Source organism: Heterodontus francisci, chromosome 28 (genome assembly GCF_036365525.1).
Source record: "Heterodontus francisci isolate sHetFra1 chromosome 28, sHetFra1.hap1, whole genome shotgun sequence".
Classification (NCBI taxonomy): domain Eukaryota; kingdom Metazoa; phylum Chordata; class Chondrichthyes; order Heterodontiformes; family Heterodontidae; genus Heterodontus; species Heterodontus francisci.
In genome coordinates, this window is record NC_090398.1 from 24,210,155 (window position 1) to 24,236,018 (window position 25,864).

General features: G+C 41.4%; 1 protein-coding gene across 1 annotated transcript in view; it reads left to right on the forward strand.

The window, feature by feature from the left end:
* Positions 1-25,864, forward strand: part of LOC137345153 (NACHT, LRR and PYD domains-containing protein 3-like) — a 79,345-nt gene that overhangs the window by 12,300 nt on the left and 41,181 nt on the right. Inside the window, exon 3 of the mRNA XM_068008621.1 lies at positions 19,149-19,370. Within this exon, the coding sequence (XP_067864722.1) occupies positions 19,149-19,370 (222 nt within the window). The remainder of the gene's footprint in view (positions 1-19,148; positions 19,371-25,864) is intronic.

Sequence of the window (25,864 nt, forward strand, 5' to 3'; positions counted from 1 at the left end):
CTCGTCGATTCTCCTGGTCACCTCCTCAAAAAACTCAATCAAATTCGTGAGACTTGATTTCCCACACACAAAGCCATTCTGACTATCCCTAATCAGAACGTGCCTTTCCAAATGCATAGAAATCCTATCTCTCAGAATCCCTTCCAATAACTTTCCCACCACTGATGTGAGCCTCGCCGGCCTGTAGTTACCTGGATTTTCCCTGCTACCCTTGTTAAATAAAGGCACAACATTAGCTAACCTCCAGTCATCCGGTACCTCACCGTGGCTAATGATGACACAAAAATCTCAGCCAGGCCCCCAGCAGTCTCCTCCCTTGCTTTACATAGCATCCTAAGATACACCTGGTCTGCCCCCAACACCTCATCCTTTGTAATGTTGATAGGCTCCACGATATCGCTGTTCCCTCCCTTGAACTTACTAGCTTTCATGACCTTCTCCATGGTAAATACAGACGAGATATATTCATTTAACATCTCGCCCATTTCCCGTGGCTCCACACATAGGTTACCACACTGATCCTTAAGGGGACCTACTCTACCTAGCTACCCTTTTACTCTTAATATACTTATAGTATCTGTTAGGATTCTCCTTATCTTATCTGCCTGGGGAATCTCATGGCCCCTTTTTGCCCTCCTAATATCCTTCTTAAGTGGATTCCTACATCCTCTGCACTCCTCAAGGGGCTCGCTTGATCCCAGCAGCCTATACCTGACATATGCCTCCTTCTTTGTCCTGATCAGATCCTCATTATCACTCGTTAACTAAGGTTCCCTAAACTTTCTAGCCTTGCCCTTCCATCTAACAGGTACATGCCGGCCCTGAACTCTTCCCTCCTCACTTTTAAAAGCCTCCTACTTGCCAGACATCCCTTTACCTGTAAATAGCCTCTCCCATTCAACTTTTGAGAGTTCCTGTCTGATGCCTTCGAAATTAGCCTTCCCCCAATTTAGGACTTCAACTTGAGGAGCAATCCTGTCCGTTTCAATAACTATCTTGAAGTTAATAGAGCTATGGTCACTGGTCCCGAAGTGCTCCCCCACTGACACATCAGCCACCTGCCCAGACTCAATTCCCAAGAGGAGGTCGAGTGCAGCCCCTTCTCTAGGGGAGCCGTTCACATACTGCTTCAGAAAACTATCGTGGACACACTGAACAAATTCTTCCCCATCTGATCCCTTCGCACGAAGGCAGTCCCAGTCAATATTAGGGAATTAAAACCCCCTACTATTACAAGCCTATTATTCCTACATCTATCTGTGATTTACCTACATATATGCTCCTCTAATTCCCTCCGAATATTGGAAGAACTATAGTATAATTCGATCAAAGTGATCACCCCTTTCTTATTCCTAAATTCTACCCATATGGCCTAGCTAGACGTTTCCCCCAGGATATCCTCTCTAAGTACTGCCGTGATGTCGTCCCTAATCAATTGTGCAACTCGCCCTCCTCTCTTACCTCCACCTCTATCACGCCAGAATCATCAGTACCCTGGAACATTTAGCTGCCAGACCTGCCCACCCCTCAACCACATTTCCGTAATAGCTATAATATCACATCCCATGTACCGATCCATGCTCTGATTCATCTACCTTACCTGTAAGGTTTCTTGCATTAATAGTAAATGCAGTTTAGCCTACAAGACCTTCCACGCTCCCTGTCCTGCCCCTGCACGTCCTGCCTACTTTACTTTAACCTCTACGTTTGTCTGAACTATCGCATCGGAGAGACTACTACTTTGGCTCCCACCCCCCTGCCAGACTCGTTTCAACCCTCCCGTGTAGTACTAGCAAACCTCCCCGCAAAGATATTGGTCCCCTTCCAGTTCAGATGCAAACCTGTCCCTCTTGTACAGGTCACCTCTGCGCCAGAAGAGATCCCAATGATCCAAGTAGCTGAAGCCCTCCCGCCTACACCAGGTCTTCAGCCACGTATTCATTTGCCTTATCCTCCTATTCCAACCCTCACTCGGACGTGGCCGAAGGAGTAATCCTGAGATTACAACCCTAAAGGTCCTGCGTTTTAACCTTCTGCCTAACTCCCTGCATTCACTTTGCAGGACCTCATCTCTCTTCCCGCCTATATCGTTAGTACCAATATGGACCACGACCGTTGTCTGCTAACCCTCCCCTTTCAGAATGTCCTGCAGCAACTCCGAGACATCCTTGTCCCGAGCACCAGGGAGGCAACATACCATCCTGGAGTCTCGTTTGTGGCCACAGAAAAGCCGAACTGCACCACTTACGATAGAATCCCCGATCACTATAGCCCCTCGACCGCTTTTTTCTCCACTGCTGTGCAGCAGAGCCCTCCGTGGTGCCATGGACCCGGCTGTTGCTGCTTTCCTCTGGGAGGTCATTCCCTCCAACAGTATCCAAAGTGGTATATCTGTTTGAGAGGGGGATGGCCGCAGGAGACTCCTGCACTGCCTGCCCACGCCTACTACGCCGTCGGGTGGTCACCCATCCCTTTTCTGCCTGTGCAGCCATTACCTGCAGCGTGGCCACCTCGCTAAAGGTGCTATGCACGCCGTCCTCCGTATCGCGGATGCTCCAAAGTAAATCCACGCGCAACTCCAGCTCCATAATGCGGGTAGCCAGTCATTTCAGATGGATACATTTCCTGCATGCATCGTTCGAAGGTTACCAACAGCAATTGTGGAAGGGAAGCCAGAAAAGAAGAATGATGTAGCAGTAGAGCAAGAGGGAATAGAAGTGTCTTCTAGGTTCCCGTCTGCCTCTGGAAGGAACACACACCACCATCTTATTAAAAAACACTTTTCGGAGGGTGCTCCACGAGCAGGTGACAGAACACTATTGTCACATGACGCACGTCGAAATGTTGGGATTTATCAGGCAGTCCACCATGTCTACTGAATCATTTCAATCGCATTTTTTCGTGAAGTATGACAATCACAATAAAAAGACAAGCAACTCCACCATGAACCAATTACCATCAGACTCCTGTAATTACATAAAAAAATGTAAACATGACATAATATCCACAATATTATACTAATCTCCCCCATACTTAGCTTAGTGGGTGTCTACATCTGTTCTTATGGGACATGGTGCTTCTATGAAGTACGACCCAATGGCAGATAGAGACAATTTAATGGCTGTTGAGAAACAGAAGGGATAGTTCAGATTTCTTCCTGCAAAACCTTCGTCAGGTTATTGGCCGTGATGGGCATTTACATGGGCTTCAATTTCCTGCGCTACCTGGTTGACTGGCACTGGAAAGGGCAATCGTGCAGTTGCTGGAAAAGGAACATAAATATTGCTTTGGTACAGAAACCAATATTTTGCTGTGCCATAATTCTTGCTCCAGTACCTCTGGCTCTCTGTTCATGCACTTAATAATCTGCTGAAGGACAGATCTCTGGCCATTGGAAACACTCTGCAATTCGCTGTGTACCGAACAGCCCTGATATAAACTGATTGTGCATAAAATCACATTGCAGCACTTTATTGATCCACAGAAGTTGCAGGAAGTATATGGAAGCAGTTAATGCCTTCATTTCAGAACAGTGGCATTCCATGGATGCAGCCATGGGTAAATTAGCAGCTGCCACTTCAGGCATCACCAGCTGCACGATGTTGAACTCCACAGGTCGGTGGCTGGCACAGATTACGAACTCCCCTCTGGAGAGCATGCGATCCAGGTTCTACACCAAGCGAAGGCCCAAGGTGGAGGCGGACTTGTTTATCCATCCAGCTAAGTATCATAGTCGTTTAGGCAGGCTTTTCATTTCACATGGTGGTTATTTTATTGCACATATCAGGCTTCTTCTGAAACTTGGCACTGCAAAGACCTCATCTGAATCCTCTACAGCAGAACGAACATGGACCCTTGCCCCCGGGAATGTTGGCACCAATGGCATCCGATCAATCTTGCATGGTTGTTACATACCCAATGCCCTATGCGTCCCACTGTAAGGAAATCTCTTCTTTCCCTGGCTGTTGCCTGAGGCAGTTGCCGACAATCACACAATGCATTCTCCCCCGCTCTCTACCTATCCTCCTCCTTCTGCTCCTCCTTATCCTCATCCTCTTCCTCCATGCACAGTGGTAACAGGGAGTTTTTTTTCTCTTTTCTCATTTGGTACTTTATCTGCAGAGTGAGATAGTTCTTATGCCCTGGAGTCAGCAAGCAGAACTCAGGGCCGGGACCCCGTGCCTATTGCCACTGCAGTAGGTTGTTTGCAATGAGACCACGTGGAGCTGTGAGTAAGAATAGCTTTAGAAAATCATGGATCAGGGATACATTGCTTCAATCAGTAACCTGGAGTGATCACATTCATCCAGGTGATATGCCCGTTGCTCTTTCTCTGTCGTCTCCTCCTGATTATGCCATAAACTGCCTCCTCAAGGAAAGTGATGTCAATGCAGGCATGATTGTTTTACCCGGGTCATGTCCTTCTGCTGTTCATTGTGTTTTTTTAAAGAGATGCATGGTGATAGAGCATGAGTGGATTGGCAAGTTTCCATCTATGTGTGATGCCTGACATGCATATAGAGCAGCAAGACGTGTCTGAAATGCGAATAGAAATTGTGAAGTTTACAATCTTGTGTGGTATGTGAATGTCATTGTATTGTAAATGGTGGATTAAGTGAGTTGAATTGGTGATGCCGGCAGTGATGACGCAATTATTGAAAAGTATGTTCGTGTGATTGGATCTTACATTAACTCAGGTCAAGTGATTAAATATTTTGTGTTGGTACTCGACATGATGCAATGGAGATTTACGAGGATCTTGGCAGCAATGGAAAACTTTAGCCAGAAGGAAAGATTAGAGATGCTGTACTTTCTTTGGAACACAGGAGGCAGATTGGGAACCTTAACTGCGGCATATAATTTTTTAAGGGGCCTAGATAGAGAAAGTGGAAGGAGATTTTTCCCTTAGCGCAGAGGTCAGCAAAGGGGCACAGGTGTAAAGAAATTGGTAGAACAGTTTGAGGGGAGTTGCATAGTTTGTTTACCCAGAAAAAGGAAGCATTTGTAAGGGCTGGAAGGCGAGGAACAAACGAAGAACTTGAGGAATATAAAGACAGTAGGAAGGAACTTAAGCAAGGAGTTAGGAGGGCTAAAAGGGATCATGAAAAGTCATTGGAAAACAGGATTAAGGAAAATCCCAAGGCTTTTTAGACGTATGAAAAGAGCAAGAGGGTAATCAGGGAAAGGGTTCGCCCACTCAAGGACAGAGATGGGAATGTAAGTGTGGAGCCAGTGGAAATGAGCGAGGTGCTAAATGAGTATTTTGCATCAGTATTCACCAAAGAGAAGGACTTGGTGGAGGATGTGCCTAGGGAAGGGAGTGCAGATCGTCTCAGTCGCCTCATTATCAACAAGGAGGAAGTGTTGCGTGTCTTGGAAAGCATTAAGGCAGATATGTCCCCAGGGCCTGGTGTGATCTACCCTAGAATACTGAGGGAGGCAAGGGAGGAAATTGCTGGGGCCATGACAGAAATCTTTGCATCTTCATTGGCTACAGGTGAGGTCCCAGAGGACTGGAGAATAGCCAAAGTTGTTTCTTTGTTTAAGAAGAGTGGCAAGGATAATCCAGGAAATTATAGGCTGGCGAGCCTTACGTCAGTGGTAGGGACACTTTTAGAGAGGATTATTCGGGACAGGATTTACTCCCATTTGGAAACAAACGAACTGATTATCGAGAGACAGCATGGTTTTGTGAAGGGGAGGTCGTGTCTCACTAATTTGATAGAGTTTTTTGAGGAAGTGACGAAGAGGATTGATGAAGGAAAGGCAGTGGATGTTATCTATATGGACTTTAGTAAAGCCTTTGACAAGGACCCGCATGACAGACTGGTACAAAAGGTGAATTCACACGGGATCAGAGGTAACCTGGCAAGATGGTTACAGAACAGGCTCGTTCATAGAAGAAAGAGGGTATCAGTGGATGGGTGTTTTTCTGAATGGGGGGATGTGACTAGTAGTGTTCCGCAGGAATCAGTGCTGGGACCTTTGCTGTTTGTAGTATATATAAATGATTTGGAGGAAAATGTAGCTGGTCTGATTAGTAAGTTTGCAGATGACACAAAGGTTGGTGGAGTTGCAGACAATGATGAGGATTGTCAGAGGACACAGCAGGATATAGATTGGTTGGAGACTTGGGCGGAGAAATGGCAGATGGAGTTTTGTTAAATTTTTTAGTTTAGTTTAGAGATACAGCATTGAAACAGGCCCCTCAGCCCACCGAGTCTGTGCTGACCATCAGCCACCCATTTATACTAATCCTACACTAACCCCAAATTCCTAATGCATCCCCACCTGTGCCTATATTTCCCTAACACCTACTTATACTAGGGGCAATTTATAATCCGGACAAATGTAAGGTAATGAATTTTGGAATGTCTAATGCAGGTGGGAGGTATACAATAAATGGCAGAACCCTTAGGAGTATTGACAGGCAGAGAGATCTGGACGTACAGGTCGACAGGTCACTGAAAGTGGCAACACAGGTGGATAAGGTAGTCAAGAAGGCATACAGCATGCTTGCCTTCATCGGTCGGAGCATAGAGTATAAAAATTGGCAAGTCATGCTGCAGCTGTACAGAACCTTAGTTCGGCCCCACTTAGAATATTGCATGAAATTGTGGTCACCACACTACCAGAAGGACGTGGAGGCTTCGGAGAGGGTACAGAGGAGGTTTACCAGGATGTTGCCTGGTCGGGAGGGCATTAGCTATGAGGAGAGGTTGGAAAAACTCGGATTGTTTTCACTAGAACGACGGAGGTGGAGGGGTGACATGATCGAGGTTTACAAAGTTTTGAGCGGAATGGACAGAGTGGATAGTCAGAAGCTTTTCCCAGGGTGGAAGAGTCAGTTACTAGGGGAAATAGGTTTAAGGTGCAATGGGCAATGTTTAGAGGGGATGTGCGAGGCAAGTTTTTTACACAGAGGGTGGTGAGTGCCTGGAACTTGCTGCCAGGCGAGGTGGTGGAAGCCGATACGTTAGTGACGTTTAAGAGACATTGTGACAAATATATGAATAGGGAGGGAATATAGGGATATGGGCCCCGGAAGTGCAGAAAGTGTTAGTTTTGGCAGGCATCAAGATCGGCGCAGGCTTGGAGGGCCGAATGGCCTGTTCCTGTGCTGTACTGTTCTTTGATCTTTTGTTTTTGTTCAGACCTTAGTGGAGCCTGGTGTTCACTGCCTTCAACGATGTTTGACGTGCCAGACCACATTGCAATAAATAAAAACAACTTAGGTATGGCCGGAGCGAAAGCTGGAAATTCGACTGGTAAACCCTTTCTAGATGGCATGGACAAGATCGGTGGAATGAGCTCATTTCATGGCCTGAATTTTCGTTGTTTACATGGAACAATGTACCGGGAAAAAAGTTTCTGGCTGTCACCTTCCGGGCAGTCTCCTCCCCATGCACTGCATTAGCTACCTCTGTGACCACTTTCTCTCCTGTGGGTAGTGGACATCCCTCCCCATCAGGACCTCCAGTTTCTGGGGACCTGGGTGCATGCTTTCTAGGCAGTGCAAGCATCATTTCAAGTTGACTTCCCTCCTAGCCATCACAATCCACCCACTTCAGTGGAAGTGCATGAGCGCAAGCTACGTGCACGTTCCGGAAAGTTGTGTATAATCAACGCTTGAACATGGACCTACAATTGGCTATTTCATTGCCTAAAACCCACATTTAGATTATGATAATCGTGAATTAGTCTGAAATTGCTTATTTGATGTTTAGCTTGCCGGTCGCTCTTCGATATTGAACAGGCATAAATTTCTAAAGATTACCTGCGGCTCTAGTACATTTCCATTTGAAAAACGGTTTATTCCTGGGTTTATAGTGACGGAGTTATGAATGATTTTCAAGGCTGAATGTTTCCAATTCATGGTAAACAGCAGAATGTTTATTTGTTCTTGTTTGACACCTAGGTACTTGGCACCAAGTTCTCTGAGGTGCTAAATGAGTACTTCGTAATAATCTTCATTAGAGTAGATTATGCTTCCAATATAACAGTACAGGAGGAGGTAATGGTGATTCTGAGAGACAGAATAACAGATAAAAAGTTGGCTGTACTCAATGTGAATAGGATGGGATAGAACTGGCATTCGGAGGGCAGTAAGTGGTGAAAGTACTGATGCTTCTGCGATTCTGTTCCTATCTCCTTTGATATGGGGGCTGTGGGAGAGGGCTGGTTAGTTGCAAATGTTGCACCGTGTTCAAAAATGGGGCATGAAAACCTGAAGAATGTAAGGCTTGTCGGTCCAAAGAAACATTTATAGTGAATAATACGGAAAAATACTGGGATCTTGGGAAAGTAAAGACTAATAAAAAATTGATAGGCACAGATTTGTTGAAGAGCGCTGATACAGTTTTTTTTAAATGCAATAACGGTAACGGTTGAGGAGGGCAATGCAGTTGATGTTGTTTATCTGGACCTCCAAATGTATTTGATAAAGTACGATGGAATAAAATTATTAGATAAATGCAATCCTAAAGAATTAATCGGACACTGGCAGCGTGCATTCAACATTGGCTTAAGGATAGAAAACAGAGAGTGTTGATGAATTATTGCTTTCCGACTGGATGGAGATACATAGTGGTCTTCAGAAGGGCTCAGTGTTAGTACCACTGAACATTTTCATATATATGAATGACAGAGTTGCGGGTACACAGGGAGTGATTGCCTTGTTAGAAGATGCCACTATACTCGAATAGGTAGTATGAAACATGTAACAGTATGTTAAGTGCTTCATAAAATTAACTATTCATTGAAATATAACTAGGTGTACGTGCAAGGTTTCAAGATGTATTTCTTACTTTTTGTGATAGATTGTCACTACGATGCTGAATAATGCGAAAAGCTTATATGGTTAATTGTATGGAACAGGAAAACAGCACACCAAATATTCATGTTTGTTAAACTGCTCGCCCAAACTTTAGGCATATTTTATTTAGTGAATTTGCCAGAACGCAATGACGCATGAAAAGGTCAAAAACAGTTCAGTATTCAACGCAGCAGAAATATGCAAAATATAAATTCAAACATAAATTGGGAAATGAATCAATAAAATAAAAGTAAGGTGCTTCTTATTTAACGTAATCCAAATTGATCACGAAGGATTAGCTTTTTACAGTCCAAAAGATATCTGCAATTGTTTCTCCTCAGTAATTACTAATCCCCACAATTTGACATGAACATAAAATTTACATATTGTGCTTCCCATTCACAAGTTCAAATCATTTATATAAATCTTGATTGAACAGTGGTCCCAGTACAGATCTATGTGGCACAACACTTCCTACCTTTTGCCAGTCAGAGCAATGACCCTTAAATGACACAATTCCTTTGCTATGCAATCTGCAGCTTATCCAGAAACTGCACAACCCGTGCGATTGGTCATGACTCGGTGATGTTTTACATTATTTAAAGCCTTTTGTAATTGCATGTATTTATATGTGCCACTTTAATCGTTTTTACTTGACCTGTTATTTCAAAGATCTCCTTCAATCATCAAACTCGATTCGGAGCACTCTGTGAACTGCAACAGCACTCAATCCGGACAGGCAACATTGAGAGTCCCCTCAATTTATTATCTGAAAACAATGCTGTGTCAGCTTTGTTCGTGGTCTGCTACAGCTGAGAAACTGGTTTAAGCGAGTTACCTCGTTAACTCGCTACAGTTACTCTCAGAGTATTAGTATATCACTCTTTAAATCTGCAATAAAGCTAATTTACCTTTTAACTGAAACAGAAATTCAATTAATTGCCAGCTGTTAACTAAACAGAAACCAATCTTGAGAGATGAACTCTTAAAATTCATGGTTACTTTGAAAAATTCAATACTGTTGGTCAAGCAACCCATTTCCTTTATTTTAGGTTTGTAGATTTCCTTTTCACTTATATAAATTTACAAGAATATATCTATCTATCTATCTTTCTATCTATCTATCTATCTATCTATCTATCTATCTATCTATCTATCTATCTGTCTATCTACCTATATATATGTGTATATATATATATATAGAGAGAGAGAGAGAGCTTCGATTATTTTTCTTATGATCAAGATGCAACTATGGCGGGCTGTGGTGGCGGCTTTGGGTATGTGGCGGTATTGTATTTGTTCTGTGGTTTGTAGATAGGACACCCATGAACAACTTCCAGTTTGTCGTCTGGATGCCAGTGTTGTTGTTGTATTGAAACAGCTTGGCTAAGTGCGGGAGGCATCTGCCTTGGCTGTTGTACTCATAAACATGCATCCAATACCAATGAGTCCCCTCCTTATATCAGCTATCCAAAAAGTCCAACATCGCTCATGACTGGATGTGGTAGAAATGTAGAGCGTTCGTTGTGGTTTCGTTTAGCTCCATCTAATGCAAGTTGCTTCCGCACTTTTAGCAAGCATGAGGTCTTCTCTTGCCAATTCACAGATTGGTACCTCATGTACGTCTGGTTGTACTAGGTGGCATGCTCGTCTATGTACCGTATTGGATCAGAGATAGTTGATTGGATTGATGTTAATAACAAAGTGAGGGGTATACCGAGCTGTGGTGGTGTATCTTTTGTTGGAATACAGGTCAGCCACTGCTGAGGGACATCACCTCAGGGATCCTTAGTTCTGAGCTGCAAAATATCTTTTGAATCTATCCCATTTATCTTAGTAATGCCACACAGAATGATGGGAAGTGTCCTCTGTGCAAAAACGGTCTTCAACGTCTCCACATGAGTTTGCGGTGGACATTTCTAACAATATGTTGATGGACAGATGACTCTGAATGATGTAGATTGGTAAGTAGGTCAAGTAGGTTTTCCCTCGCGTTGGTATCACACCGGCTTCCACAATCTCAGATTGACTGGTATGTACTCCAGGACTCGAACAACATGGTGAGTCGTGGTAGTTCCAAGACACTGTCGATGATGAGCTTCCAGAGCACATTATGAGTTTCTGCTACCCTCAGTGCTTCTTCCAAGTGGTGTTTAACTTTTAACAGTACGGAATCATCAGCTGAGGGTGGTCTGCAGTTGATAATCAGCAGCTGATTTCCTTGTCCATATTCAGGCTGGTGCCATAAGCCTTCATGGAGTGTGGAGTAACACTGAGAATCCATCCCTGCCGACAGCATACAATCGTGCCGCCACCTCTGGTGGGATTGATCATGTTAGGGATTGTGGTAGAGGGGTTGAGTATGTTGTCTGAAAATTATAATCCTATGATTATGCCTATATCAGGTTGTTGAATGGTTAGTATGGTGGATAGCTTTCCAAATATTGGCACAAGCCAGCAAACGTCAATGAACTTTGTAGGGTCGGCTGGACTGGGGATACGGTTACGTGCCAATGTTAGGTCAATGCTGGTGTCCATCCATGTTTAATATTACTTTTTGTTAGTGGTGCTTTGAAATACCTGAGTGTTTTGCGAGGCATTTTCAGTGACAGTTGAGAGTCAACCACATGTTGCAGGTCGTGATTCACATATATGCCATTCCAGTTAAAGACGACAGAGCTCCTTTGAAAAAGCTAAAATTCTCAACCATTTTGAATTTGAGGCCCCACTCCGTTGTTATACCCCAATAATCAACATACATATTTTCTCCATAAAAAAATTATAACTGTTTTTTTGTTTGTTTTTCTTCACTGATATGAACTTGTTGCTGGTGCTGAGCAACTTCCCTGTCAACACGTGAATGCAAATTCGATATGTACACGCACATGTCATGACCTATTTTCAACACGAAATGCTGGATTCACTCAGCAGGTCTGGCAGCATCTGTGGAAAGAGAAGCAGAGTTAACGTTTCGGGTCAGTGACCCTTCTTCGGAAGAAGGGTCACTGACCCGAAACGTTAACTCTGCTTCTCTTTCCACAGATGCTGCCAGACCTGCTGAGTGAATCCAGCATTTCTTGTTTTTGTTTCAGATTTCCAGCATCCGCAGTATTTTGCTTTTATTATTATGACCTATTTTCATCCTGATCAATTATGCTTATGTTAGCAGACAGTTGCTTATGGCAGTAGATTGCAAGCTATCTCTTCGGTTCAAGGAAAGGAGTTAATTGGCGAGTAATTGGTAAGTTATTTTACTTCTCATTGTAATAAAAACGTTTCTAAATCTACATTATGGCAGGTCAGCTTGGCCAAGTGGACTGTACGTCCTGAAGTATGTGGTAAGTCACGGACATGCCACCTGTCCTAGATGAACACATCTGCAGGAATTGTCACCGACTGCAGAAGCGTGAGCTCTTGGTTTTGTAACTGGAATGGCGGCTGGAGTCACTATTCTGCATCCACGAGACAGATAAATACATGGAGAGCACGTTTAGGGATGTGGTCACACCGCAGGGTAGGGGCATGCTGGCAGAGAGGGAATGGGCGACCACCAAGCAGTCTAACAGAAAAAGGCAGGCGGTGCAGGAGTCCACGGTGTCCATCCTGCTTGCTAATACTTTTTTCCATTTTACATACTGGTGAGAGCGGTGTTTCCGCGGGGGAGTACAGCCAGAGCAAAGCCTGTGGGACCACGGGTGGCTCTGCTGCACAAGAATGTGGGCAGAATAGTGGAAGAGCAATATTGATCGTGGATTCGATCGTCAGGGAACCATACAGTTTCTGCGGCAGTAAAACTTACTCCAGGATGTTGTGTTGCCTCCCTGGTGCCAGGGAGAAGAATGTCATGGAGCAGCTGTAGCACATCCTTCTGGAGGAGAGTGAATAGCCAGTGGTCGTGGTACATGTTGGCACCAATGACATAGTTAGGAAGATGGATGAGGTCCTGAAAGCAGATTTTAGGGAGTTCGGAGGAAATTAAAAAGCAGGACCTCTAAAGTGGTAATCTCAGGGTTAGTCCCAGTGCCACATGCTAGTGAGCATCTGAAAAGGAGAATTGATCGATGTAACACGTGGCTGAGAATTGGTGTAGTAACGAGGGTATCAGATTTCCAAGGCATTGGAAACGGTCTGGGGCAGGTGGGACCTGTACAAGATGGATGGGCTACAAGGAGATCTAATATCCTCACAGGGTGATTTGCAAGTGCTTTTGGGGAGGGTTTAAACTAGCTTGTCGGTGGATGGGAACCTGAGGGATAGCTCAACTTGGAAGGAAGTAAAGCTGGTAAGAGGAGGTAGAAAAGTAGCAAGTGAGATGAGAAGGCAGGCGAAGCGAAGGCGAGCATCAACTAGGCTTAGAATGCAGAATTTCAAGAAGACAAGGGTAAGGGCACTCTACCTGAATGCAACAAGGTAGTCGATTTAATGGCCCAAATAGAGGTAAATGCGTACGATCTAATTGCCACAACGCAAACGTGGCTACAAGGTGATCAAGACTGGGAACTGATCATTCAAGGATATTTGATATTTGGGAAGGACAGGCAAAAAGGCAAAGGAGGTGGTGATAATAAAGGATGTGATCAGTATAATAATAAGGGAGGATCTCATATCGGAAGAGCAAAATGCGAAATCTGTTTGAGTGAAGCTAAGAAACAGCAAGCGTCAGCCAATATTGGTAAGAGTTGTTTATAGGCCACTGGGCAGTAGTAGTAGGTGTGGGGGCGTGGTATTAATCAGGAGGTTAGTGAAGCATATAGCATGGGTAATATAGTACTCATGGGTTACTTCAATCTGCACATGCACTGCCTAAACCTGATGAGCACTAATGCTGTGGAGGGTGGGTTTCTGGAATGTGTTAGGGATGGTTTTCTAGAGCAGTATGAGGAGGAATCGACTAGTGAACAGGTTATTTTAGAACCTGGATTATGCAGTGGGGACGGGCTAATTATTAATCTTGTTGTAAACGAAACTTTAAGGATGAATGACTAATATGATTTTACCTTATGTTTGAAAGTTCATCTGAACCCAGGGTGTCAACTTTGAACAAAGGAATTTATATAAGTATGAACGGCAAAATGGCTGAGGGGGATTGGGAAAATACATCAAAAGGCATGACAGTACATAGGTAATGGATAATCTTTAAATAGATATTAGATAGTTTACAGCAACTATATATTCCTTTAAGGGCATAAAATAGAACACTAAATGCAACCATGTATAACAAAGCAAATTACAGATTGTATAAGATTAAAAGAAAATGCCATAAATTTTCCAGAAATAATTGTAAACCTGAGGATTTGGAGGATTTTAGAATACAGCAAAGAAACACGGATAAACTGATAAAGGAAGGGAGAATAGAATATGACTGTAAGCTAGCAAAAATTGCAAAAACGAACTGTCAAATCTTCTACAGGTGCATTAAAAGAAAACGTTTGATGAAGACAAACGTGGGTCCATTGCAGCCAGAGTCGGGAGAATATATAATGCGGAATAGAGAAATGACAGAGAATCTAAATGATTACTTTGTGTCTGTCTTCACTGTTGAAGGTACAAGAAATCTCCCTTAACTAGAGATCCAAATATTAAGGGGAATGAGTAATTGAGGGAAACTAGTATTAGTAAGAAGATTGTATTGGAGAAATTAATTGGGCTGAAGGTTGATAAGGCCCCAGGACCTGGTATTCTACATCCCAGATTTTGGAAAGTGTTGGCTATGGAGATTATGACTACATTGGTGATCATCTTCCAAAATTCTATAGATTCAGCAGCGATTCCTGCAGATTGAACGGTCACAAATTTCACCCCACTGTTTAAGAAGGGAGGGAGAGAGAAATCAGGTAATTACAGACCTGTTTGCCTTACATCAGTCGTTGGGAAAATGCTAAAGCCTATTCTACAGAATGTAATAAATGGATAATTTGATAATAACGATATGATTGGGCATAGTCAACGTGGAGCCATGAACGGGAAATCATGTTTGATGAACTTGTTGGAGATTCTTGAGCATGTTTCTAACAGAATTGATAAAGGGAAGTCGCTGAACATGGTATACTTGGATAATCAGGAGGTTTTTGAAAGTTCCCACAGGAGGTTTGTTCGCAAAGATAAAGCACGTGTGATAGGAGATAATATACTGGCATGGATTAAGGATTGGTGAACAGGCAGAAAACAGAGAGTAGGAACAAATGGGTCATTCTCGTATTGGCAGGCTGTCACTAGTGGGTTATCGCAGGCACCAGTGCTTGAGCCCCAGCTGTTCAAAATATATATTACTGATTTCGAGGTGGGGACCAAATGGAGTATTTCCAAGTTTGTGGATGACACAAAACTAGATGGGAATGTGCGTTGTGAGGAAGATGCAAAGCGGCCTCAAGGGGATTTGGACAGACTTAATGAATGGGCAATAACGTAGCAGATGGAATATAATGTGTAAAATGTGAGATTATCCACTTTGGTTGGAGGAACAGATGTGCAGAATATTTCTTAAATGGTAAGTGATTAGAAAGAATAGATATACAAAGGTACCTGGTTGTCTTTGTTAATAAGTCGCTGAAAGTGAACATGCAGGTGAAGCAAGCAATTAGGAAGGCTAATGGTATACTAGCCTTTATCGCAAGAGGATTTTAGGAGACGAGTAGTGAATTCTTGCTTCAATTGTATAGAACACTAGTTAGACCATATTTCGGGTACTGTGTGCAGTTTTGGTCCCCTTACATTAGGAAGGCTATTATTTCCACAGAGGGAATGCAACGAAGGATCACCAGACTTATTCCTGGGATGTCCTATGAAGGGAGATTGGAGAATCTGGGCCTGTGTTCTCTCGAGTTTCGAATAATGAGAGGTGACCTCATTGAAACCGACAAAATACTTAAAGGGAGAAAGGGTAGATGCAGCTACGATATTTCCCCTGGTTGGGGAGTCTAGAACCAGGGGGCACAATTTGAAAATAAGGGGGAAGTTACTTAGGACGGAGATGAAAATTTCTTTACTCAATGGGCTGCGCATCTTTGGAATTCTCTGCCTCAGAGGGCTGTGGAATCTCAGTTACTGAGTATGTTTAAAGCAGAGATTGACAGATTTCTAAATGTAAATGACATAAGGGGATATAACGATAGTGAGAAAAAGGAATTGAAGTGCATGATCAGCCATGATCATAATTGGTGCCGAGGCAGCCTCGATGGGCTAAATGGCCTATTCCTGTTCCTATGATTCTAAAAAGCACATCGCAACATTGGTGAAGTTGCACTCAACAAATTATAAAGATAATACTAGAACTGAGAATATACTTATCAGAGAAGACTGAACAGGCTGAGGCTCTTCCCTGTTGTTAAAATAAGGCCAAGGAGCTAGTAAATACAAATAAGTGAAATTAGTAAGATGTTTGTTAAGGTATACGTAGGGAGGATGAGCCCATAAATAGGAGACTTTTTCGGAAAATAGTTGATAACGAATTCAGGAGAAGCATTTTGTCAACCTGGAAAGTGTTTACAACTAGATCTCGAACTCGCTACCACAGGGAAATGTGAGGTAAACAGAATCAATGCTTACAAGCGGATGCTAGAGAAACGCATGAGGAAGAAAGGAACAGAAACATTTGCTCATAGATGAGGCTTGTCCAACCTTTTTGTATGAGGAACCACATTAGAAATGGTACCTATATAGGGGATGGTGAGCAAATTTCGGAAGGATAAAGGATAAAGAAATGCATTTAAATATTCATAAAAACAACAACAAAATGTGAATTCTGGTGACAATCTTTCAATTTAAAGACAAATTAATTAAGTTGCGATGTTGAACATTGATGTAGTGAGATAACTGGCATTGTTTTTACTTGCACAAGTTGTCAATGTCTTCTTGTACACTTGATGTAACGATGCAGTGTATTCCAGACAGATGTTCATCTGTCAGGAGTGATCCTGATCATTTTCTCCACCTTTCTGTCAATTTCTCTCTCTATCTCTATCCCTCTCCCTCTTTCTCTCTCTCTTTCAGCGGCCCTCCCCACCTCTCCATGTCGGTCTCTCTCTCTCTCCGCCTCTCTGGGGCTGTCTCTCGATTAAGAAGATTCAAAAGAGGCTCGTCTGGTGCATGCATACTGGCATATTCAAGTTGGATCGAATTAACTGCTTTGGTGATTGAAATACTATTTAATTCTATTTATTCATTGTCATTTTCCAGAAGTGACAATATTATTTGGCATTATGAAATGTTTGCAGAAGTTCTGTAACTTAGAGGGTGAAAAAAACACGATTGTAATTAAGAGAAAGCACGATTCCTTTCACCTCTGTCTGAATGTGCTCCTAAACATTGCATATTTGCATATTCTGCACTGGTACATTGTACAATTATATGTTATACACATGCATTGTGTTCCTTTACATTTTCATATATACCTCATGATGTAACCACTTCGGTTCCGAAGAAGGGTCACTGACCCGAAATGTTAACTCTGCTTCTCTTTCCACAGATGCTGCCGGACCTGCTGAGTGGTTCCAGCATTTTTTGTTTTTAGTTCAGATTTCCAGCATCCACAGTATTTTGCTTTTATATATTTAGGGGACTTATGCAGTTTTCATCAGTTCGCAACGATAATAGACTGAAATATTTCTCTTTTCCTCGTTCAGAAATGTAGCTGGTAATTGTCAAAATATTCCCGTTCCTGCATAATCAGCTTTGCTTCGATGCCCCACCAATGATAAAAGAACCAGAGAATTTATCATCAATAGACAACCACGCCAATGAATAACATTTTGAGATCAGTGTAGTTTAACAGATTGTCGGATGCCCAACTTAATTTATTCTTCAATACAGAATCACTCAAGCAGGAGTAAATTAAATTCAGTGATTCAATACGCACCCGCCCACTTTTCCATCCCAGGGACTTCAATCATGCCTGGCGTGTACAGGGCAGATAATTAGATATTGCCAGCTTTGCATAATTGGTGAACGTTACCCAATTATTTCATGCTATGACCATGTAGGCAGGAGTATATAGGTCAATTTATCCATTGAATGATACATTTATCTTTAACCTGACGCCCTTCAGCACACAAATTATTATTGCTCGAAAGTGAGGAAAGAAATGGACAGCAGCGGGATTGCCAATAACTGCACTGCTCGACGGACATTAATTACGCTATTTTTCTATAGCCTTGCAAACAGAAAATATTGCTCGTCCCTCCTTTATAGTGATTGTTTTTATTGTGCTAGAAATAAAACAGGGTAGGTGAGCCCAAAAGCAGAAGCTGTTGTGTTATCGAGGCTGTGCGTGACGTTATATTATTTTATAAGCTTTGGTCTTCTTCCTGGTCCAGTAGTTTCGAATAAAATAACTTTCCCTGGCCCTCACTTTTTCCAATCTTACGCCATGATCCTAAAGCCGACTCTGTTTTCCATATGACTCACGCTTCTTGTTGATATTAGATTTCAATTCGTATATTTGAGATAGGTATTTTAATTCCCAATTAAGACAGATGTTGTTTCTGTGATCTGCGATTTGCTGCCTGAAAAAAAAAAATCGGTAAAACGCAGGTAATGCTGTGGATTTAAATGTAATGACTTATTTAATCACAAAATAATAACGTACAGTTTGAACTATCTAACGCCACTAGTGATTAATAGCTATGAATTTAGCAGATTTCACTGGCATCAAGAGGCACTGAGATTATTTCAGTGAAACTATTGATTTTCGAATCAATTGCTGTCATCTCAGTATATTGTTCTGGTGTTCATATACATCAATCAGTAATTATATACATCGACATTATTTAGAATTATTGGGTCTCCAAAGCGAAATCAGGAGCAAAGGAGTATACCTCAATATTGATATATGCTGCTATTGTCAGAATATAAATTGGGTAACCATATCTTCTGTGTGCCGTCTGGTGGAGAAATGGAGCATCTACAGCAATAAATTCGTTTGGCAGTTAAATAAAATGGAACATAACTCATAAACAGTGCTAAATGTCGAGGCTCGAATATATATTAATTCGAATATATTAGTAGTAATTCATTCTTGTGTGATATGGCCACATGCTGAACTAATGGCATAACTGAAGTACGCAGTCAGCTCAACTGCATTTGTCAGTGATGAACCGTTGAGACAGCACGTTGTGAACACGATATTTAAGGGGAACAATCTGAAATTATGATGATTAAAGCCACCGGGCAGGGAAAAAATAGTGAAGGCAGCAGAGGATAAAGAATCTAGACTCTGTATTAGGTAGAAATGAAATATACTGAAGATGTATCAGTAGCATACAGAATTGTTTCAGACTTTTGCAAATGTGTGAATATTTGAATAAAAGTATTACATATCATTTTTTCTTATTCACAGGGATTGTTGATATTGCAAAGATGGAAGGACAATGCAAAGAACGCTTACTGCTTATAGTCAGAGCCATATTAAGGTTGGGAGCACTAAGAGATCTTTGGGACGCTCGCCGAGTAAAATATTACATCCCTCCATCTGACGATAACATGACTAACATTTGTTTGCGTTCTGATGAATACAAATGTACAAATAGTCTAAGACCGTTTGCAGCTCAGGAGGAAAAAGGTATCTCGTTTATCTATATAAACAGTAACGATAAGTAATCCACTTCTGCTTCATTCATAATGAGAAGTAATTGTTTTTCATCACTATCGAGCAATCGTTTTATTTGAAGGGGATATGAAATGTGATTGTTCTCTAGAATGTTATTATCTCTATTCGTTCATCGATGAATGATCAATATTTTACCTTCAGCGTTCTATCTGCTATGCTTCCACGATGTGTTTTATATAGTTTACCCAGCACTCCGAGATTTATTTTTAACGCCACACTTTATTTAATTTTCTATGCATGTTGTTATGTCCGTGGTGGGAGCAATGCACTTTTTATTCAGCCCCTTCATTCCATCGGTTGCAACATATTTCTTTAGGCTTTCCAAATTGGAAAAGCAGACGAAGTGAATACTCTCGTATCTGCTGAATGAATCAGACCAAACCAGACGTATTTGCATAACAACAAATTAGCAATGTATTAAAAGAAACTCAAATCGTTAATGCTACTCAGGTAAACCTATGTCTAAATACCAAATCCCTACTTATTTAAAAATCTAACATCCGCATTCACGTAAAAATACACAACACTAACAGTAATTTTGTTTTTAATTAGCTGAGCGTTGAGAATAAAACAAAAAAAAAGTATTTGTGAGTTATGTTCCTGATGAATGGAGTCTTCCAATGTGGAAAGTCAAAGGTCACGAAGTCTTCACAGTGCTCCTATGGAAAATAAAAGGTCCTTCAAAGATAGGAATTCAGCAGTTTGGCATTCAACTGTCCCATCAGCGATCAACACAGCATGTACAAATAATTTGTTGGGAAGGAAAAGATTTTCTTATTTTCTGAGGGAATTAATTCAGCTTGAAGCTTTGTCGAATTTTACGAGAGGAATAACACAGCTTCTTCAGTTCAAATCGCCTCAGAAATCTCCTTGCTTAAAATCAGTCTCAGCCAGCTAGCTTAAAAAGTCAAACTGCAACATTGAATTACGTGACATCTCTATCTAGCTGCTGTTGCTCTGCAATCAGAATGCAGCTGGCTGTCTGCATCTCCTGAACTTGCTGTCTTAAAATGCACCGATCTTTTTTGCAGTCTTAAAGGCACACACAATATTTCTGAGGAGAAAAAAAAACAAGGCCGTGACACCGCCGCCCTTGGCGAAATGAGACACCAATCCTGAAAAGCATTTCATTAACATGCAAAAAAAAAATAATAAATTGGAACAACACTAACTTTTTTTTCCCACTTTCACACCATTTACTCTAGTAATAGTTTACAGAATTTTCTTTACACTATCACCATCTATGTGAGTTGACATGGTTAAATACATAGGCAACAATATTATTTTTTCCACAAAATATGCACAACTGTTCGATGATAAGACAAGAGACTCCATCTAAAGATTCTAGCATTTCGATTTTTAAACATTTCCACAAACGTTAATGGGTTATGTTCTGTGTATGTTAGTTTTTTCTTTTATATTCCTGACCGGCATATACCTCAAAATGTTTGAGAGCCAATAAATTATCCAATGTTTATTTTCCCACAGTGGAATATGTTTTTTAATGACGATTTAGTTTTCCGCTAAAAAAAAACTCTTCTGGCTTTTCTATGCCCGATTTGTCATTTTGCAATAGGACTGCACCAACCCGAGGTTGCTAGTGTCAATCACTATTTTAAAGGGGTTAGCGAAATTTGGAGCAGCCAACGCTGGTTCATTAGTTAGTATTGCCTTTAGCTTTTCAAAAGCTCCCTGTCATTCATCTGTTCATGCCACTTAGTTTTTGTTGTTTCTGTAGCAAGTCAATTAACGGAGCAGCCACAGTACTAAAATTTCGCACAAGTTACCAGTAAAAAAACGCACATCCTTAAAAAAAAATCATTATTTCCCACTTAGATTTAGGGATAGGAAACCTCATTAAGGCTTGCAGCTTCACCGTTTTTGGCAATACTTGTCCTTTCCCCACTAGGCGTATGAGGTAAGTTACTCCTGCTCTTCTGAATTCGCATTGCTCCAGATTTATCACTAAGTCGACAGCTTGTAGCTTTTCAAACGTAATTTTTAGCTGGTTTATGTGGTATTGCCAGAAGTCGCTATATGTTAGTACATTCCCGAGATATACAATACAGTTTGGAACAAGGCTAACACCTGATTCATCAATCTTTGAAAAGTGGCTGGGGCATTTTTTGTTTGCCCAAATGGCATCACTCAGCACTGATAAAGACCATCAACTGTTACAAAATCTGATATCACTTCGGTGCAAGGCATCGAAGGAACTTGCCAGTATCCCTTTATAAAGTCAATCTTGATAAGAAACTTAATGCTTCCCACTCTGTTGAGGCAGCCTTCTAAATGCAGAACTGGATAGGAGTCTGCCTTTGTTACTGCATTGTTTTTTCTATAGTTTATACCAAAGTGGGTTGATCCGTCATGTTTAGGTACGAGAACTACTGCTGACCTTCAGCTACTTTGAATACTATCGATAAAATTGTTTTCCAGCATGTACTGGACTTCTGCTTTCACATGGCCATATTTGTTCGGACTCAAGTTGTCCGGATGTTTTTTTTGAAGGAATGGTCCCGCCTTTATCCACATCATGAGTTGCTAAGGTTGTACATCCTGGATTATCCCTACAAATCCGTTTAAACGTTGTGAAAAGTCCAGTTAGATTTTCACATTGTTTTGACTCTAAGAGTAGACACATGTGGTCTAACTTTTCCAGCCACTCGATTTGCGCTAATCAGATAGTTGGAGGTTCAATCTGAGAATTACCTGGACCTGCTTATGCCGCAACCTCACTATCCTTTTCATCTCAACAGTCCCGATTATCTGACGGTGCCTGTCCTGGCTTATACTGCTCCCTGCGATAATATTTCTTTAGCATATTGATATGACACAACTGGTTCTTCGTCTAGTGATCAGGGCTGTCAACCAAGTAATGCACCTTGCCAAATCTTTTGATAACTCTGTATATGCCACTGAATCGTGCTTTTAATCGTTCTACCTGCAAAAGTAACAACACTAATACTTCATCCCCTGGTGGAAAGTCGCAGGCCTTAGCATTCTTGTCTGCCCATTTTTTTCATATTGGCTTGGGAACTTTTAATCTGTTCCTGAGCCACACCTCAAGCTTTTGTAAGCCTTTCTGGGACACAGATACATAGTCCAGTATCAAAGATACATTCTTTTTTCCCACTTTTCTGTCCTCTATAAGTTTTAGAGGACCTCTTACTTCATGACCGTAAACCAATTTGAAAGGACTGCAGCATGTAGACATATTTGGTGTGTCCCTGGTGGCAAATAAAAGAACGCCTAGTACTTTATCCCAGCCATGCAGATGTTCGTGGCAGTATGTTCTAATCGTTGTTTTGAGGATTTGGTGGAATCTCTCCAAAGCACCCTGTGACTGTGGGTGATGTGATGAAGATTTCAGCTGTCTAATCCTCAGATTGCCCATGACGTCTTAAATTTTTTTAGACATGAAATGAGAACCTTGATCTGATTGAACCTCAAGTGGTAACCCATATCTTGTAAAGAATTGGGATAACTTTTCTGGTACTATTTCAGCAGTAATTGTCCTCAAAGGAATGGCAATAGAAATCGAGTAGCCATATCCATGATATTAAGTATATATTGATGTGCCGCTTTTGCGTTTAACAAGGTCCCTACATAGTCTAATAATGCCCTGCTAAACGTTTCCTCAAGCAGTTGTATGGAAATTGCTGGTGCTTTTTTGTTTGGTTGGTTGTGGTTCTCCCACCATTTGGCATGTATGGCATGTCCTACAACATTGTCTCACATTCTTTGTAAGACCTGGCCAGAAATAACGTTGGCTTATGCCTATTGCTTATGCTTATTCATCTTCTGAATTCCCCTATGCCCTGAAAAAGGAATGGCATGTGCTAATCGTAATAATCTTTGGTGAGATTTATGTGGTACCATTATCTGTTGAACAACTGTCCAGTCTTTGTCTGTAGGTCTATGAGGCGGTCTCCATTTCCTCCTCAAAACCCCGTTTGCCATTTAATAGCCTTCCAGAACTCCTTTCACATCAGCTTCTGTCACAGCCTTCTATTCTGTTAGGGAATTCTCTGGAACAGCTTGCTGTGCTGCAATGATAGATAATCTCTTAAACATTTCATTTGGATTATCTAAATCCCCAAATAAGGTTTCTGATACTTGGCTATCTGTTTGTGGTACCACTTTTACGTCCGATAAAGGACCCTGTTTATTCATTGCTCGGGTAACTACACATGCAGGAAATATTCCCGAATGTAATTGCTCTGATTTCTTAATTTCACTTGGTTCCTCTGTAATTATAGGAGACACCGGTGCTTTGGATCCGGCGAAATCATATCTGAGGAGTAGATAAATTCCTTCTAATGGGAAACTGTGGACAACTGCTAAAGTTACTATCCCAGATATTAAGTCATTCTCAAGGCATACTTTATATAAAAATGTGGATTGATACTCCCTGCCAATTCTGTTAACTAAAACCTTTGCATTTAAGTCCCTCTCTGATGGAATCGTGATATCTTTCCCCAGCAAAAGTGTTTGGATTGCTCCTGTATTCCTATATATGATGATAGGTTTTCCTATCCTACTTACAGGATATGGAGTTACTCTCACTTATGACAAAAAATCATGATAACTTTAGAGCATTTGATTTTTAACCTCTACGCGCCTTTTAATTTTAGTATCTGGTTTTACAGCTGTCGTTAAAGCAATAACCTGCTCTGCTAAACTTTCAGTCAGATTCTTTTCCTCTGCACTAGCCTTGCGTATCCCACCTGGTCCTGTGGATTTACTTTGCAATTTCCAGCACTCTGAATGAAGATGACCCAAATTAGTGGCAATGATAACACTTTGGCTTGCGAATTTCACTTCCATCTTCAACGCCTTCCTTTCTGACCTGAGGAGGTGATCCTGGGGCATTCCCAGCTGTTCCTTCCAGTCCTCGGCTACTTGTCTTCCTTTGACTCTCCCACGTTCTATCCTTTCCGGGCTAATGGCAGTGATGGAAAAAAAGGATATGGCTTATTTATAAGCTCAACATCATCAGCAGTTTCCGCTGTTTGCCTAGCTTTCAAAACTTTCACATTATCTACATGAGTTCTCACGACGGAAGGAATGACGTTATTAGACTCTTCCAAGAGAATGAATTCTCTACGATTCTCACATGCCATTTTCATCTTTAATGCCAGTATCCAATGGTCAAAATTAATTTGATTCACCCTCTCAAATTCTACATATGTCTTCCCAGTCAATCTCCATAAGTTCCGAAATTTCTGATGGTAAGCATCAGGGACTAACTCATACGCAGACCGAATAGCCTTTTTTGCCATCTCATAAACCTAAGATGCCTATTCAGGAAACATGGTATAAACTTCACTAACTCTGCTTAGCAAACTGTTTTGCATAAGCAATATCCAGCTTTCCATTGGCCATTTCGTTCTTTGTTTTTTTTTTCAAATTATATGAAAATTGCCTCTACATTCCTTTCCTCGAACTTAGGAAGATCCTCTATAAATTTCAGCAACGTTTTGCTGGGTCGTGAACTACTTTCTGTTTCTTTCAAATTTTCCCGCATTCAAGACTTGGTCTTTGTCTTAGTTCCATCTCTACTGACGTAAGGTCTCTCTTTCTCCCTTATCACCAATTCAAGTTTTCTTATTGCTGTTGTTATTTTTTTTTTGATTCCTGTTGAAGCTCCATTTATTTTATTTCTAACTGAATTCCCGCCAATTCAACCTTGCACAGTCTTTGACTTATGACCTTCCTGTAGCTCTTCTTCTTCTCCTTCTTCTTCTTCTCCTTCTTCTTCTTCTTCTTCTTCTTCTTCTGCTTCTTCTTCTAATTTTAGATATTGTGCTAGTATGTCAATTATCTTTGTTTTTTTGGCACCTGATTTCAATTCTTATTCCAATTTTGGTGCTAAATCTTTTAGTTTTTTCTTAGTTAAAGTATAAATTCACTGAGGGAAGCATCTGTTTTCCCAAAATCTCTGCTCCAACCGTTAATGTCATTGCAATGGTATACACTGCATCTTGTTATAAAAGAATCTTGGTTCCTTTTAATTGGCGTTAGATTTGAATCCCAACAATCGAGTTTCCAACTGATATGATCTCAGATGCGAGAGCTCAATTTGCATGTTACCCCAGAGACCAGCAATTAAAATGATTCCAAAGACAAGCCCTCCACTTTACTCTGATTCTGATCCCAGTCGCAAACTGCCAAATTAAGTATGGTTCTGATCATGGACAAAGTCACTAATTAAGATATGTATTGGTTGCAGTTGGAGCAACACACTGTTAATTCAGTACCGTCTCTCCACTGGTTGCAACATATTTGTTTAAACTTCGAAATCAGAAGAGCAGTCAAATTGAACACTCTCATCTACCCTGAATGAAGCGCACCAAACCAGTTATCATTAGATAACAGCAAATTAACTACTTATGAAAATAAACTGAAATCTTAAACACTACTAATATAAACCTATGTCTAAA